This window comes from Mixophyes fleayi, chromosome 5 (assembly GCF_038048845.1).
Source record: "Mixophyes fleayi isolate aMixFle1 chromosome 5, aMixFle1.hap1, whole genome shotgun sequence".
In the NCBI taxonomy this organism is placed as follows: domain Eukaryota; kingdom Metazoa; phylum Chordata; class Amphibia; order Anura; family Limnodynastidae; genus Mixophyes; species Mixophyes fleayi.
Window position 1 is genome coordinate 269,685,120 of NC_134406.1, and position 14,657 is coordinate 269,699,776.

The following is a 14,657-nucleotide window of genomic DNA, read 5'->3' on the forward strand; positions in this document are numbered from 1 at the left end:
GCAAAAAGGAATTTCCCTAAGGAACACGGATGTCTTCCTTGTTATGAGCCTTTTAAATATTAACATTTACATTAATGTTGATGTACGGCATTGGAGAGCTTTGTAAGGTCTGTGGAGGTTTATGTCGCATTCTCTGCGAGTGTTGTATTATAATAGGGGCAGATGGAGTGACCATCCGTTGCCCAGCCTCATCCACCTTAAGAATACACCGATCAGCCACAACCGTAAAGCCATACCTGCCTAATATTGTGCAGGTTGCCATCCTGCTGCCAAAACAGCTCTGACCCGTTGAGGCATGGACTCCACAAGACCTCTGAAGGTGTCCTGTGGTATCTGATCCCAAGACGTTAGCAATCCTTTAAGTCCTGTAAGTTGCAAGTGGGGCCTCCATGGCTTGGACTTGCTTTACCAGCACATCCCACAGATGCTCGATCGGATTGAGATCTGGGGATTTTGGAGGCCAAATAAACACCTTGATCTCATTGTCATGTTCCTCAAACCGTTGCTGAACAATTTTTGCAGTGTGACAGGTCTACAACAGTGTTTAGGTAGGTGGTACGTGTCATAGTAACATCCACATGAATGCCAGGACCCAAGGATTCCCAGCAGAACATTGCCCATCTCATCACACTTTGGCATTTTCTTAATTTATCTAATCTGCAGCTAAGATTCGGTTCAAATGTCCACATATCTTCTGTTAAAAGCCCTTTGTTAAGGGAAAAAAAAGGCTACAACGGGTGCATTTGGATTCAAAGGGTTAAACGCTATTGGGAAACATCCTCCTCTCTCCTCTCTCTCTTGTAATACTTGTAGTCATGGATTGCTGCCTGTGCACATCTCCACAGGCCTGCATCAAGTGTATTCATGACCTTCTCTTTGCTTTATATATGTATACCTTACTGCATCATAAAGCACCAATTGCCTTTCCACTATTAGTTACCTGTGTATTATATGATTAACCTCATGTGTATATATACCAAATCTGTTTATATGGACGTGAGTTTGGAAGTGTGGATGGAAGTCATATGCAACAAGGGAAAAAGCACATACCCCCAGATCGTCTTTAAAATACCTCCCAACATTTAGTCTCGAAAGCGTGACAAAATAAGCCACGCCCCCAGTCCAGCACACTCTCCACTCCACCTATCTCCATGGTAACACCACAGAGTTCTGACTTGTGTATAGCAGGGGTCGCTCTTTTGTTCTGCACATGCGCTCTATGGGCGACTGGATGGAGATTGGGACGTCACAGTAAATCAGTCTCGGAGTACATACCTCCCAACTGTCCCGATTCCAGTGGGACCGTCCCACTGGAATCAGAGATATGTCTTAAATAACCAATGTTGTCTGAGACTGTCTAAGTGATGCATCTGGTCTTTATCTACAGACCTGAAATATAAGCTATGACTGTCTCCAAAACTGTATTTTTAAGTATTGAGAATTCTAATATTAAGCATTTAGAACAGGCCAATTCCTAGTCACCAGGTTTGATCAGAGGCCAACACATGGCAGCCTGAGCAGAGTGCGGGCCAGTTCTAAACTCTGTTACTACAGTGGTGAAGGGAACCATTAATAATGTCTAATGTGCATTCGGTAAGGACAATACACTGGCATATGGTGGAAACACAGTGCCACTATAATGTGGGCAGATATTATATGTATAAGAACAGGGTAATAATTTTTTGGGCACACGGCATTTACAACAGACTGGTACAATAATGTGTGGGCACACGACTGGTATATTAAGTGTTGGGGCAAAGGCTGGTATTTGTATGGTCACATTGATGGTACAATCTGTGGGCACATAGCTGGTATATTATGTGGGAGATGACAGAGCATAAAAATTGTTTGTGGAACGTGACCGGTAAGTTATGTACTGTATAGACGGCGACTGGCATATTATTTGATTCGGCCAGAGTTGGCACCAGGGGAGGGCTGGAAATTTTTAGCCTAGGGGAAGAGACTCGACTCAGCAGCCTATAGGAACATTTTAAAGGAAAAAAAACGTAGGTGGCCCAGTGACCCCACCTAAGGTAGCCTACTATGGGAGCGACCCGGTGGGCAGATGCCCCTATGGCCCCCAGCACAGCCTGCACCTGGTTTCCACATTGTTTGAGAAGACAGGGTTAAAATAATGTGGTTGGTACAGGCTGGCATAATAGCAGTACGGGGCGGTCCGTGGTAACACATATGTCCTTTAGAGGCTTATGAATAACTGTCATTTTAGCTTAGCCAGACACATAAATGTGTATACACCCTCCCCCCAAGCTCTGCTTTCCTTTTTTTTGTTAATGACGGTCAAAAAGAATGTTACATTAAGTAACTACTGGCTACTAACATTTAGAATAATTTGGAGCTTTTGAGTACTTAAGGGAACATTTGGCGGCAGATTCAATTAGTCGTGATGTTCCTCCAGCACATTTTTACCATTTATATGGTAAAAAGGAACACTCGCGTCTTTATAGGGTGTGAGTGAAAGTCAACGGATAATTCACCCCAAAAAATTGCCGCTAAGCATCTCGCAGCCGTTCCGGCCCACTGTGCTGTGACTTTTTTTTTACAATTCATTCTGCCCCTTGAAATCAATTTCACATTGTGGGCAGAAGATGGCGCCATGATCAGTTACCCATAGCCCCCATCCAATCCCTTGAATTATCCCGGAGCGCCCTCCCCCCTGTTTTCATGTTTCTGGCCAATCACGAACACAGCCACCGTCTTACGAGCGGCCCTAAGGCAGGAATGCGATTGAACGCTTTTAAGTTAATTTTTTTCCAGCATGAAAACACCCATTACATAATTCACACAAATGTACTGAAATGCAGAGGGCAGGGCTGACACTGTCTAGAAATTATATCAACTGAATAAAGAAATAGAAAGGTCAGGATTTGGTATGCGGCAGAATGTCTGTAGTGCTGCCAATACATTCATCTCTGTAGCCCTTGCTTTTATTACACATCCTTTACATACACTTAGGCTTCAACTGCCTTTCAAAGAAAAATACATTCATATTCTATAGTTCAATTTTACTGTCATTTTTCTAGCAGTACATAAGCTGTATTGGTATAATTTCTTGACTATTTCTTTGAACCCTTTTTATTGTATTTGTTACAGATTCCTGGGCTAAAGATCTGAATCCTTTGTTGTGTGGATTTTTTTTTTTACTCCACGGCTAGCATAACACAACAGCGTATTTCAAGGCGAGTTCCCGCAGGTGAAAATGGAGCTCATTCTCAGACTGTACATATTCTTCATTGTGGCTTCCTCTCTGGTATGTATCCAGCACAATATAATGTTAATATATGGCAGCATTAAATACGTTCGCTGCGTTCTGTCTGCATTTTCATAATGAGACTAAAAAAGTGCTGAGCTCGACATAAACAATGTAACAACGAACGATTACAGTAAATGCACTGTGTCCAAGGGAAATTATAGATCTAAAAAAAATTCTAAAGTAACTAAAAATAAGACCCATAAAATAAACAGCTAAAAATTGTTGATGTTTCATTTTTCCTCAACATTTATTCTGTGTGTATTACACTATTATTCTATTGTTTACTAATATCAGAAATAAATAATATCTTGCTGAAAATGTTTAAGAATAATATAATTTACATTCGAAATGTGGGGTCGGCCCAAAACAATGCAAGGTGGCCAACTTTGGAGAGCAGTCCAAATTTTTGTTTTTTAACATTGATTTGGGTGAGGAAGGGAACTCTCCCCCTTCACCCATGCCTCTTCCAGCCTGCTTCCTTACCGGGGGCAAATGCAGGATTTGTAGTGGGGGGTTTCCACAGCATGCCGCCAGTGGGCGTGACCAGCATACATGGGGGCGTGACTATAACTTTAGACAGTGTTTGGCTGCTCTCCAACTCTTCCTATCCCCATATTATACATGGGCAATGCTGCGTGCACTACTGTTAGGTGCACACAGCTCTCCCTTTTCAAGCAGAGCAGTGTGAAGTGGGAGCAGGGTCCAGCCACCTCAATTATACAGTGCCCGAGGCTCGGAGGGGGGTTTCCAGGCACTTACCACCCCCCCCCCCCTCTCGGTTTGCCTATGCTTACATACCGAAAATCAATTCCCAGCACCCATCTAGTACTAATTTCATAGTGTCATTGCACAGTGTGCCCAGGAGAATAGAGCATAGTCAGGGGCTGCCCCACCAGGTAGGCTACCTTGGGCTGGATGACTGGGCTACCTGCACTTTTTGTCCCTTTAATAGGCTGCTAAGCCGAGTCTCGTCTCCCAGGTTAAAATTTGCCAGCCCTCCCCTGAACATAGTCCCTCTATCTCCAAAACTGGCATACTAGGGTTGGTGAGGGAATTGGCGGCAAGCCACAGGTAAGACATTAAAGACGTTCTTCTACACATATTTGCCTACTTTGTATGCCTCCCTCTGCGAGATTCTGAAGGGGAAATCCAGGGGGCAAATGTAGGAATTATTGATGGAATTCGCCCACACCCTGCTGTTTAATTCTGGGAAAGTGGAGATGTTGCCTATAGCAACCAATCAGATTCTTGCTATCAATTTGTAGAATGTACTAAGTAAATGATAGCTAGAATCTGATTGGTTTTTCAAGCCCGCAGGAAAACTCTCAGCTTGATACATTTACCCCCAGATCAGGGAAGGTATTAAGAGCTTAATAAATGCTACTAAGAAGAGTCATGTGATAAAGTTGGGCTGTTCCTGCCTATTTACTACAAACCTACAGGGAGACTGAGTTTTACTTTTCTTGACTGTTATAAAATATAGCCACAAACAACTGAAACAAATCAATAGATTTATTGTGTAATACTTTGACTTGGAACAAATCAAACAGTACTGCGCCAAAAATACACTCACATTCCATAGAAGCTTAGAAGAGTTGAAGGGAGTAAATTAAGACCATAGATTGTCATGTAAAACTAAGGCTGCACACTGGAAGAACTAGGGAATGAGGCACCAAGGTGCAGAAATATATTTTGCCCCTGTCTACACCTTATGACTCAGTTTTTAACGTCTCCTAAGATCCAGTTCCTTCTGCTGCTCTTACTCCCACACTGTAACAATTGCTTTTTCCAAAATAGCCCCAAATCTATCATGCTAAAAATCGTAACCTTGTAAGAGACTCTTTAATATCATTGGCTGGAGATAGCAGAAAAATAATATTATATAAATACATTACGTATTTCCAAATGTTTATTGAAACATGTTCTCAATCTCAAAGTTTTTCAAATATGGCCCTTCCCCTTACTAGAGCATTTATCATCATCATCTATTTATTTATATATCACCACTAATTCTGTAGCGCTGTACAGAGAACTCACTCACATCAGTACCTGCCCCATTGGAGCTTACAGTCTAAATTCCCTAACATACATACATACACAGACCAAGAGAAACTAAGGGCAATTTTAATAGCAGTCAATTAACCTACCAGTATGTTTTTGGAGTGTGGGAGGAAACCGGAGCACCCGGAGAAAACCCACGCAAACACGGGGAGAACATACAAATCTCCACACAGATAAGACCATGATCGGGAATTGAACTCATGACCCAAGTGCTGTGAGGCAGAAGTGCTAACCACTGAGCCACCGTGCTGCCCAATGAGGGGGGCGCTTTCTTTAGGAGCCCCCCTGTTATCAACATATAGCCACAGATTTTCTTCCTCTCATCATTTGCTCTGGGACATTTGTTAAAAATGATGTAAAGTGGATGATGATTCATTTTGTGCATCAGTGGGATAGCTGCGGCTCCAGGGCCAATGGGCAACAACTGAGCCGGGGGCCCACCAACACAGAATGCACACACCATTACCTAGTGTATAACGCAGCCTCAGTCTGACACTGCAATACATACTGGTCAGTGATCGCTGCATCATGCACATTGCACAGAGATATTTCCCGCTGCCCACTGATGTCCTATTTGCACTGACAACCCCTTGCAGAGATCCCACACTGCTAGCTAAGCCTTTGGCGATGGTATGGTGCCTTCACATCTACCTGGAAAAATCATACAGGTGCATGGGGGTGTAACCACGTTGAATCCTGTTGCTGCACCACGTTTACAGGTGCATTCATAGCTGCGTATTAAAAACCTTCCACCTGTAAGGAAGAGAGTCTTTCTGTACCCTCACTCTCTGATTGATATAAGTCAATAAAGAGGCTTCATTTTAGGAGGATAAAGTAAAAAGTTATTTTGATAGAGAGTGGTGATCCTAAAGGGGTAGAAGGTTGAAGTTTGACAAGAAGTTTATAGGTTTGTACAGTGCACCGGGAAAGATCATCTTTGCAGAGGTGTCTCTCAATAACGGAGAGCGGTCTTGCACCTAGAAGTGTGCTGGGTGGGCCATCGATCAGCGCAAACCAAGATATTTTGTTGTATGTACCATATACAAGTTATAAATGGTCTACATAGAAAGAAGTCATTTTTTCAAATTAGACCAAAATCCAAGTGATAGACTGCATGGAGATGAATGTTAGTTCAACCCACAAAATAGTTATCAGAGCTCTGTGTAAATAAAATTTGTTAAAAAAAAGTTTTTGCAAATGTTGGACTACCTTAGGGGGTAAATGTATTAAACAGCGCATTCTTCAAGCTTTGCCTTGAAAGCCATTTTAAATGTCCCCTGCAAAGTCACCGAATATCGTCGACTTGCAATATCCGCTTAATACATTTACCCCTAGATATCCATTTGTAGTTAAGTACCTAATGTTTAGTTTTACTTACAGCGGCAGAGATAACTACAACTTAGTGGAATTCCCTTTCCTAACCCATCATCTTCATCATTTATGTGAGAGATTCGGCAGCACCGCACAATCAACAAAATATAAACAGAACAAAATTTAGATAAGTAAGGGGCAAGAAAACCAATAGGATCAGTAAAAGTCAATACAAGAGACTATAGAGAAATCAACTAGGTTAGAAGACAAAACTAGGTCAAAGGATGGGAGGTCAGAGGGCCAAACTCATGAAAGCTAAAAGTCAAGAGGGGCAGGGAAGGAAACAGGGATGATAGGGATGGAGGAAAGGAAGAGCAAGAGGTAGAGGGAGCGAGAGTAGGAGTTGCTTTTGATGGAGCTTGGAAGCAAATGGAGACAATACATGTGGGGGTAAAGGAGAGGAAGGGGTAGGTGGAACGTGAGGATGGAGTTGTCTTTTGGATGGAATGGGGTAGGCAATCCTGAAAGGTATGTTCTGAGGGTGCGTTTGAAAGATTGAAGGTTGGGTCATTTAGGCGGGGAAGGGAGTTACAAAGGTCTGGAGCAGTGCAAACAAAGTCCTGAAGGTGGGTGTGTGAGATGGTGATTGGCAAAGTCCTAAATGTGGGAGTGTGAGATGGTGATTGGCAAAGTCCTAAATGTGGGAGTGTGAGATGGTGATTGGCAAAGTCCTGAAGGTGGGAGTGTGAGTTGGTGATTGGCAAAGTCCTGAAGGTGGGAGTGTGAGATGGTGATTGGAGAGGAAGAGAGGCAACGGTTATTGGCAGAACAATGTGGTTGAATAGGGTAGTATTTAATGACAAGGTGTGAGAAGTAAGAGGGGGATGCATTAACAACTGCTTTATACGTGAGGATAAGCATCTTGAATTCTGGAAAGAATAGGGAGTCAATGGAGGCCTTTGCAGACAGGCACAGTGGAAGAGGAATGGTGGGAGTGAAAGATTAGTCATGATGTTGCATTCAGGACAGATTGCAGTCGGCACAGACATGGAACAGACATTCCAGAGAGGAGGAGGTTGTATTAATCAAGGTGGGAGATCAAAAGTGAGTAGACGATGGTCTTGGTGACATCTGGGGAGAGGGAAGGGGGAATATTTGCAGCATTGGAAAGGTGACAGTGACAGGATTGAGCAAGGGACTGAATGTGGGGAATGATGTTGAGGTCAGAGCCAATGATCACCCTCAGGCGGCACGCATGGGGAAAAGGGGACAGGGTGGCACCATCAACTTTAAGGGGGATGGGATGAGGGATGTGACACTGGGCAGTGGAAAGATAATTTTAATTTGTGGATATGTTGAGTTTGAGGTAGTTGTTTGTCTCCAATAAACGGGAACCATCTCAAACTACCCAATATTCCTATGGCTGTGCAATAAATAAACATTCTCCATAGATATAGTTATAGTTACCTTCGCTATAACAGACTCCACCTTCTTCCAAAACTTCCAATTGTTAAATTTTTTAAAGCTTTTGTCTCAGACAATTGATACTTTGTAACAAGTTCTCACCTGGACCGTTGGACAGAAACTGAGGTTGTAGTCAGTTCAATAGCGGATATCTTGCGTACGGCAGGAAAAAAATTTAGTCTGATTTTAATCAGACCTAAAACTTAAAATAATATTGACAGCAAAAACAATATTCAGTGAAAAACTTGTTATTATATTTTTACTTTCTACATCTTCACGTGTTGTGTTCTGCAATAATCACAAAGAATTAATCAGCTCACTCCTGCTTGGATAATGCATTTTTTTGTGCCGAGCCCCGCTGTTTTTTCTTCAGGTTTCGGCAGTAAAAGTACAGCAATGATATTTTATTAACCTAAGTCATCTTTACAAACCATAGGAGAAATTATTTCAAGTGCCATTCTTTTAGGTTACAAAAGGCTCTCGAGAAACAATGACAATCATGAGTCATAAAATTGGCTCAGTGTTGAAAGTGAATATTAAACTTGACTGCAATGCAGGTGTTTTAACAGTCAGTGATAATTCAGTCGGATTCGTTTCCATAGATATTGCTTGATGTATTTATCAAAGACAATAAATACGTGAGGCCAGGACAAGAAAACATGTTGTCATGAATATAGTGTGTGTGTATTCTGATACTGACACCTGGCAAAAGACAGGCACAGACAACTTCTTGCTTGGAAAAAGGTAGCTTTTATGGTGCATAGGAGACTTTTAACTGGATGACACTAGGCGACCTTCGCTGTAGCTAGATACAGTTCACCTCCATAGCCAACGGCCAACTCATCGGCATCGGTCACTCCGCCTACAAGAGCAGATAGTGTTTTATCCTCCACCTAAGCAGGACCAACCAATGGCAGAAGGCAACAAACCATGTGTGCTGCAAAAGAAACCAAGACGGAATTTAACCCTGTCTGCAGCCTGTTCCTGCAGACTCCATGGGATTATATCTACTCCTCTGCAGGAGAGGTGTGGTAAATAAGTCTCTTTGTCACAGTATATACTATGAGCTTGCTTTAGGCCCCTACTTATTAATCTGCTTACAGAAAATATTTTATCGTCGGAATTTGTTATTTAAAAAAAAAAAAAAAGCCGCTGAATGATACCCAGGTAAGGCTTATTTGAGTATTTCTCAGGGCCTATGCATACACGTGATCTTGTTCTCTGGCTCACAGATGCACAGAGGGACTGGAAGCCCAAACCATTTGCTGAAAAGGTACAATAAATAGAAAAAAAAGTTTTGTTTTGTTTTTTAAATTTAAATAATGACTTAGAAGTATTTATTTCAAACATTATCTATGCTATCGCCACCCTGAGATGACAATAGTAAAACAAGGATTGTGGGGTATGTGTTAAATAGGCTTCCCCATGCAAAGCAAAATTTTCGATAGAGAAAACTAGTGAATCTGTTCACTGGCAAGGCCTAACGCTAGTCGAAAGCTTTTGATAGGGTGAAGCCCTATCACTATAGGTTTTCAGTGTAGAAAGGGCTGATATTGATATAGATACATCAATGCATCAAACTAAAATTTCATCAAGCCTATTGGATGCCCAATGATAAGCTGCCTAAGTGGTAAGAGTAATCCAAAATTGGATGAACCGCTAGTTGACTTGTGTCTCCAGACTACAACTGTGTTAAACAAACACATAAACGCAAGAGGGTACAAGTGTAAGATACGCACAATTCAAAATACAGACACAAGTTGTACAAATTTTCCGCAAGATACATGTGGCGCCAACAGACTTAATTCTTATTAGTATGCAACACATTTCTTAGAGTAAGTTTAAAGACAAAACACTACAAATGTTTTCTGAACAACATGAGGGTATATTTACTAAACTGCGGGTTTGCAAAAGTGGAGATGTTGCCTATAGCAACCAATCAGACTCTAGCTGTCATTTTCTAGAATGTACTTAATAAATTATAACTAGAATCTGATTGGTTGCTATTGGCAACATCTCCACTTTTTCAAACTAGCAGTTTAGTAAATATACCCCCAGATCTCCTCCTAACAACAGCTTCATTTTCTCGCTGTAGCTCAGCCCAGTGAGAACTGAGAAGTCAATAAATGACAAATTACTGGGAGGAACTGCAAGTACGGAAGCAGAAAGAAATGTGGGAGAAAGAAGCCAAGATGAGTGTTTATAAAGTAGAATATGCAGGCAGCAGTCTTAGTGACGGAACCAGAGAACTAGCTTTAGCGCACCAAGCCTGTGTCCATCGTCTAATATGGGGTGTGTGCGCAATGATTTCTCAAGGCTATTTGGATGAAAATTAGTTTTGATGCACGACAAACATATTCTGATGAGAACAGGTTAATAATAAAGTTAAAAAAAAAAGGAATACAATTTAAGAAATAAATGAATAAAACCTTGAATAGTCAATAATTATATAAAAAAATAAAACATTATTAATAACATAAAGGCAATATCCATGACTAATCCAATAAAAAGACATACTTCTTTATGTCATTATGTCATACTTCATTACATACTACATAGTACTTTATTACTACAATTTTATTAAATTCTTTTATTAGTTTTCACCGTTATTATTGAAGTTTCTAGAGTTCAGGAAACTTCACGCTTTCCCGTCTTCACCCTATCTATGTTTGAAGACATAGGGGGGTATTCAATTGACCGCAAGTTTGTTTTTAAGACTGCATGAAGTAATTTTAACGCTGTTTTTTTTTTTATCATTTTCGAGCGGGTTAACTTTACCCGCGATTCAATTCCATTTTTAACGCTCCGGTTTTTTTCATGAAACGGTCCTCTCGCACTCCAGTAGACGGTCTATTGAAAGTATAGGGTGTGCGAGAGGCAGCCGCGTTAAAAGCTATTAAATTGTTTTTTTAACGCAGCGCGTTATACAGGCAAATATGCTGTTTTATCTCGCACCTCTTTGGGGTGTGTTAAAAATAAAAAACCTCTGAAAACTATTTGAAATCATGTAATAATGAGAAATAAAAGATAAACTTATGTTTATCACTAATGCCTAACAAGTAAAAGTTGATTTTCTTGGGAAAAGATAATTTTAAAAAATCACTAATTAAATATATTTATGTATGTTTTTGGTACAAATATGTTTGCACTAATGTGTTTTAACATGGTATAGATGATTCTATAGTAAAAAAATAGTTAAATAAAAAAATATGCTAAAGAAAGTACTGTAAATGTATGCAAATCCTTTTTTTTGTGTTATACATGACCGCGTTAAAACTCCCCTTCACTCCCTAAAAACTCGCAAACACAATGATTAATGGGCGGGGGCAGCGTTCCCTCTTTTTCAATTGAATTGCACGAGTTTTCACAGTGCGTTAACTAAAAACGGTCGCTATAGCAGTTAAAAACCCACAATTTTTTTTAACGCTGCGGGGAAAAGAAAAACTTGCGGTCAATTGAATACCCCCCCATATAGTGAGTTAGTCACGTGAGCTTTTTCCACTCAATAGTTTCATTTGTGCACACAATTTTTTCACTTTACATGCTAGGTCCAGCAAAAAGTCTTCATAATGACGTTAGGTAATACCTTTGGCACAAAACTGAAAAAGTAGAGTTTTGCACCTGAAAGCAAGCGCAAGAGTAAGCAAAATCTGTTCTCATGTAATAGAGCAGCACATTTAGTTGTATTGTGAAAGTAATTAGGCAAAATTAAGCAAAAATACAGGTGACCCAGTAAAATCTGATATAAAACCTGCAGTTGATAATGTTTACATAGCAATCTGTCAACATATTGATGGGCATGAATTGTCCAAAAACTGAAAATTAGATGCTAAATGCCATGCATAATATAAATGTAAAATGTTTGCAGTAATACTGGAAATAAGCAGAAGATATTACATACAAAGCCGCAAGCATGTTTTACTAATACACCTAGGGCCTGAGTCATTAAGGAGAGTAAGGCAAAAAAAGGAGTAAGTTTGCTCCTGGACAAACCATGTTACACTGCAAGGGGTGCAAATTAGTTTATTATTTTGCACATAAGATAAACACTGGCTGTTTCTTCATGTAACACACAAATACTTGATAGCTTTATTATTACATTAAAAATATAAAATTGATCTAGGACATGTCCTACCCCAACTATAAATCTGTCCTCACATTTTAAATTTACCTCCCCCTCCAATGTAACATGGTTTGTCCAGGAGCAAAGTTACTTCTTTTTTTGCTTTTTGCTTTCCTTAATGACTTAGGCCTCTTCTGTCTGCAACAGATAACACAGTGAGCCCAATTTACAAAGCAGAAAACCGCTGGCGGGCCTGTATTTCCGCCAATGTGGATGACTTTGCTAAGGAAGATTGTGGAGGGACAGAAGTTTGCACTGCATAGGTAGAGTAGAGTGCGGAGCGATTGCATTTTTTGCTAAGGAACTTGCGTTCCTTACTGCCGTGACTATTTCTGCGGAGCAGTGCAAAAAAACAAGATTTGAATTTGCAAAGCTACATTACGAAAATTAAAAAATGGAGTATTGTTAGGGGTGTCCCCATTTTAAGTCCTAAAAGCAGATATTGCATATTGCAGATTTAATAATGGAATAAATAATGAAATGCCAATATTCCCTCAGGTTCAGGGTTAATTTAATGCCTAAATGAGGCTATACCTCAATAAAAAGTAATTCCATAAAGGCTGAGGGGGAGATTTATCAAACCTTCTAAAAAGGAATTAGCTATTATTTTTATTATTTATTAATTTATTTATTTATAAGGTGCCACAGACTCCGTAGCGCTGGATACAGAAGCAAGTACCAAATAGATGAGGTAATACACATAAGTAGCAAAGATGAGTGTGAGTAATGCCATGGGGACTCACACAGAGTGTAGCAGACATGACAGGACAAACGAGGGAGCCAGACAGTAGACAGACGTGGAAGGTAAGGTAGAGAGGACCCTCCCCGCGAGAGCTTACATTCTAGAAGCAGGGAGGGGGGTGAGAGACAGTAGGACCAACTGGGAGAAAATGTAGATAGCAAGAGAGGAAGAGGAAGCGATGGATGGAATGGTTAAGAGGCGGTAGGATAAACAAGTTTAAAAAAAATAGTTTTGAGTAAGCGTTTAAAGGACTGGAGGTTGGGGGAGAGTCAAGTGAGACTGGATAGGGAGCTCATCACCATCATCAATTTATATAACGCCACTAATTCCGCAGCGCTGCACAGAGATATCATTGACATCAGTCTCTGCCCCATTAGAGCTTACAGTCTAAGATCCCTAACATACAGAGACAGAGAGGGATACTAAGGTCAATTTGATAGCAGCCAACTAACCTACTAATATATTTTTGGAGTGTAAGGGGAAACCAGAGCACGAGGAGGAAACCCACGCGAACACGGGGAGAACATACAAACTCCACACAGGTAAGGCCATGGTTGGGAATCGAACTCATGAATCCAGCACTGAGAGGCAGGAGTGCTAACCACTGAGCCACCATGCTGCCCCAAAGAATGGGGGCAGCACGGCAGAAGTCTTGGAGGCGATCATGGGAGGAGGTAATGAGAGGTGAATTGAGGCAGAGATCAATCATATTTCAGCTACATTCTAGATAAGTGACATCTAGAATCTGTTGCTAATGGCAACACCTCCACTTATCCCTTTTAGAAAGTTTGATAAATCTATCCCAGACACTCCTTAACAACCTCTACAGCTGTAGAAACATTATGTGCTGTCCACATCTTGTTTCCATTGTTACAGATGTTACTAGGGACTGTCTGTATTTAACAATCTATTTGCATGTTAAGTAGTCGATTCCAGACAAATGTCCTAAAACTTATTCCACTAAAGAGAAGTAATCATTTAAGAGTTAAGATACCCGTAAGTGATTTCACTAACTCTGGGCAATTGCATCATTTAACACCATTGACTGGAAGCCGGGGGCAGATTAAAAATATAGTAAGTTAAAATTCCCCCTCTCCTTTCCCCACACTGTCCCTGACATCATTGTTAAATTGTTTAGCAGAGCTCCTCGCAGTGACTTGGGGATGGTACTTGGGGATTGTCTGCATGTAAGGCTTCCATTCCTCATTACCTCTGTACATCAATTCATTTTTGAAAATATAATCGTCAGCGCTCTGACATCACCCTCTGTTCCTTGGGGCAGCGTCAGATGGGTGATTTTTAGCTCAGTGGTTTTCTGGCCAGGAATACGAGTCTTCCTGATAATTCTCTTTCGCAGTGTAACATTAAGATGAATTCCACAGTCAAAGTCTTACAAGCAGTATTCTGACCGCTGAATCTCTGAAGTGTATGTTACACTAAGGCGTAGGCAAACCGAGGGGGGTGTCCTAGTGCCTGGAAACCCCCCTCCAAGCCTTGGGCACTGTATAATTGAGGTGGCTGGACCCTGCTCCCGCTTCACACAGCTCTGCTTGAAAAGGGAGAGCTGCGTGCACCTAACAGTAGTGCATGCAGCATTGCCCATGTATATTATGGGGATTGGAAGAGTTGGAGAGCAGCCAAGCACTGTCTAAAATTACAGCTACACCCCCATGCATGCTGGTCAC

At 41.0% G+C, this 14,657-nt stretch overlaps 1 protein-coding gene across 1 annotated transcript in view; it reads left to right on the top strand.

Annotated features, from left to right (window-relative positions):
* The window catches only part of ADCYAP1R1 (ADCYAP receptor type I), a 178,959-nt gene that overhangs the window by 55,931 nt on the left and 108,371 nt on the right, over positions 1-14,657 (top strand). The window contains exon 2 of the mRNA XM_075214095.1: positions 3,112-3,268. Coding sequence (XP_075070196.1) covers positions 3,218-3,268 — 51 coding nt within the window. The 5' untranslated portion in view covers positions 3,112-3,217. The remainder of the gene's footprint in view (positions 1-3,111; positions 3,269-14,657) is intronic.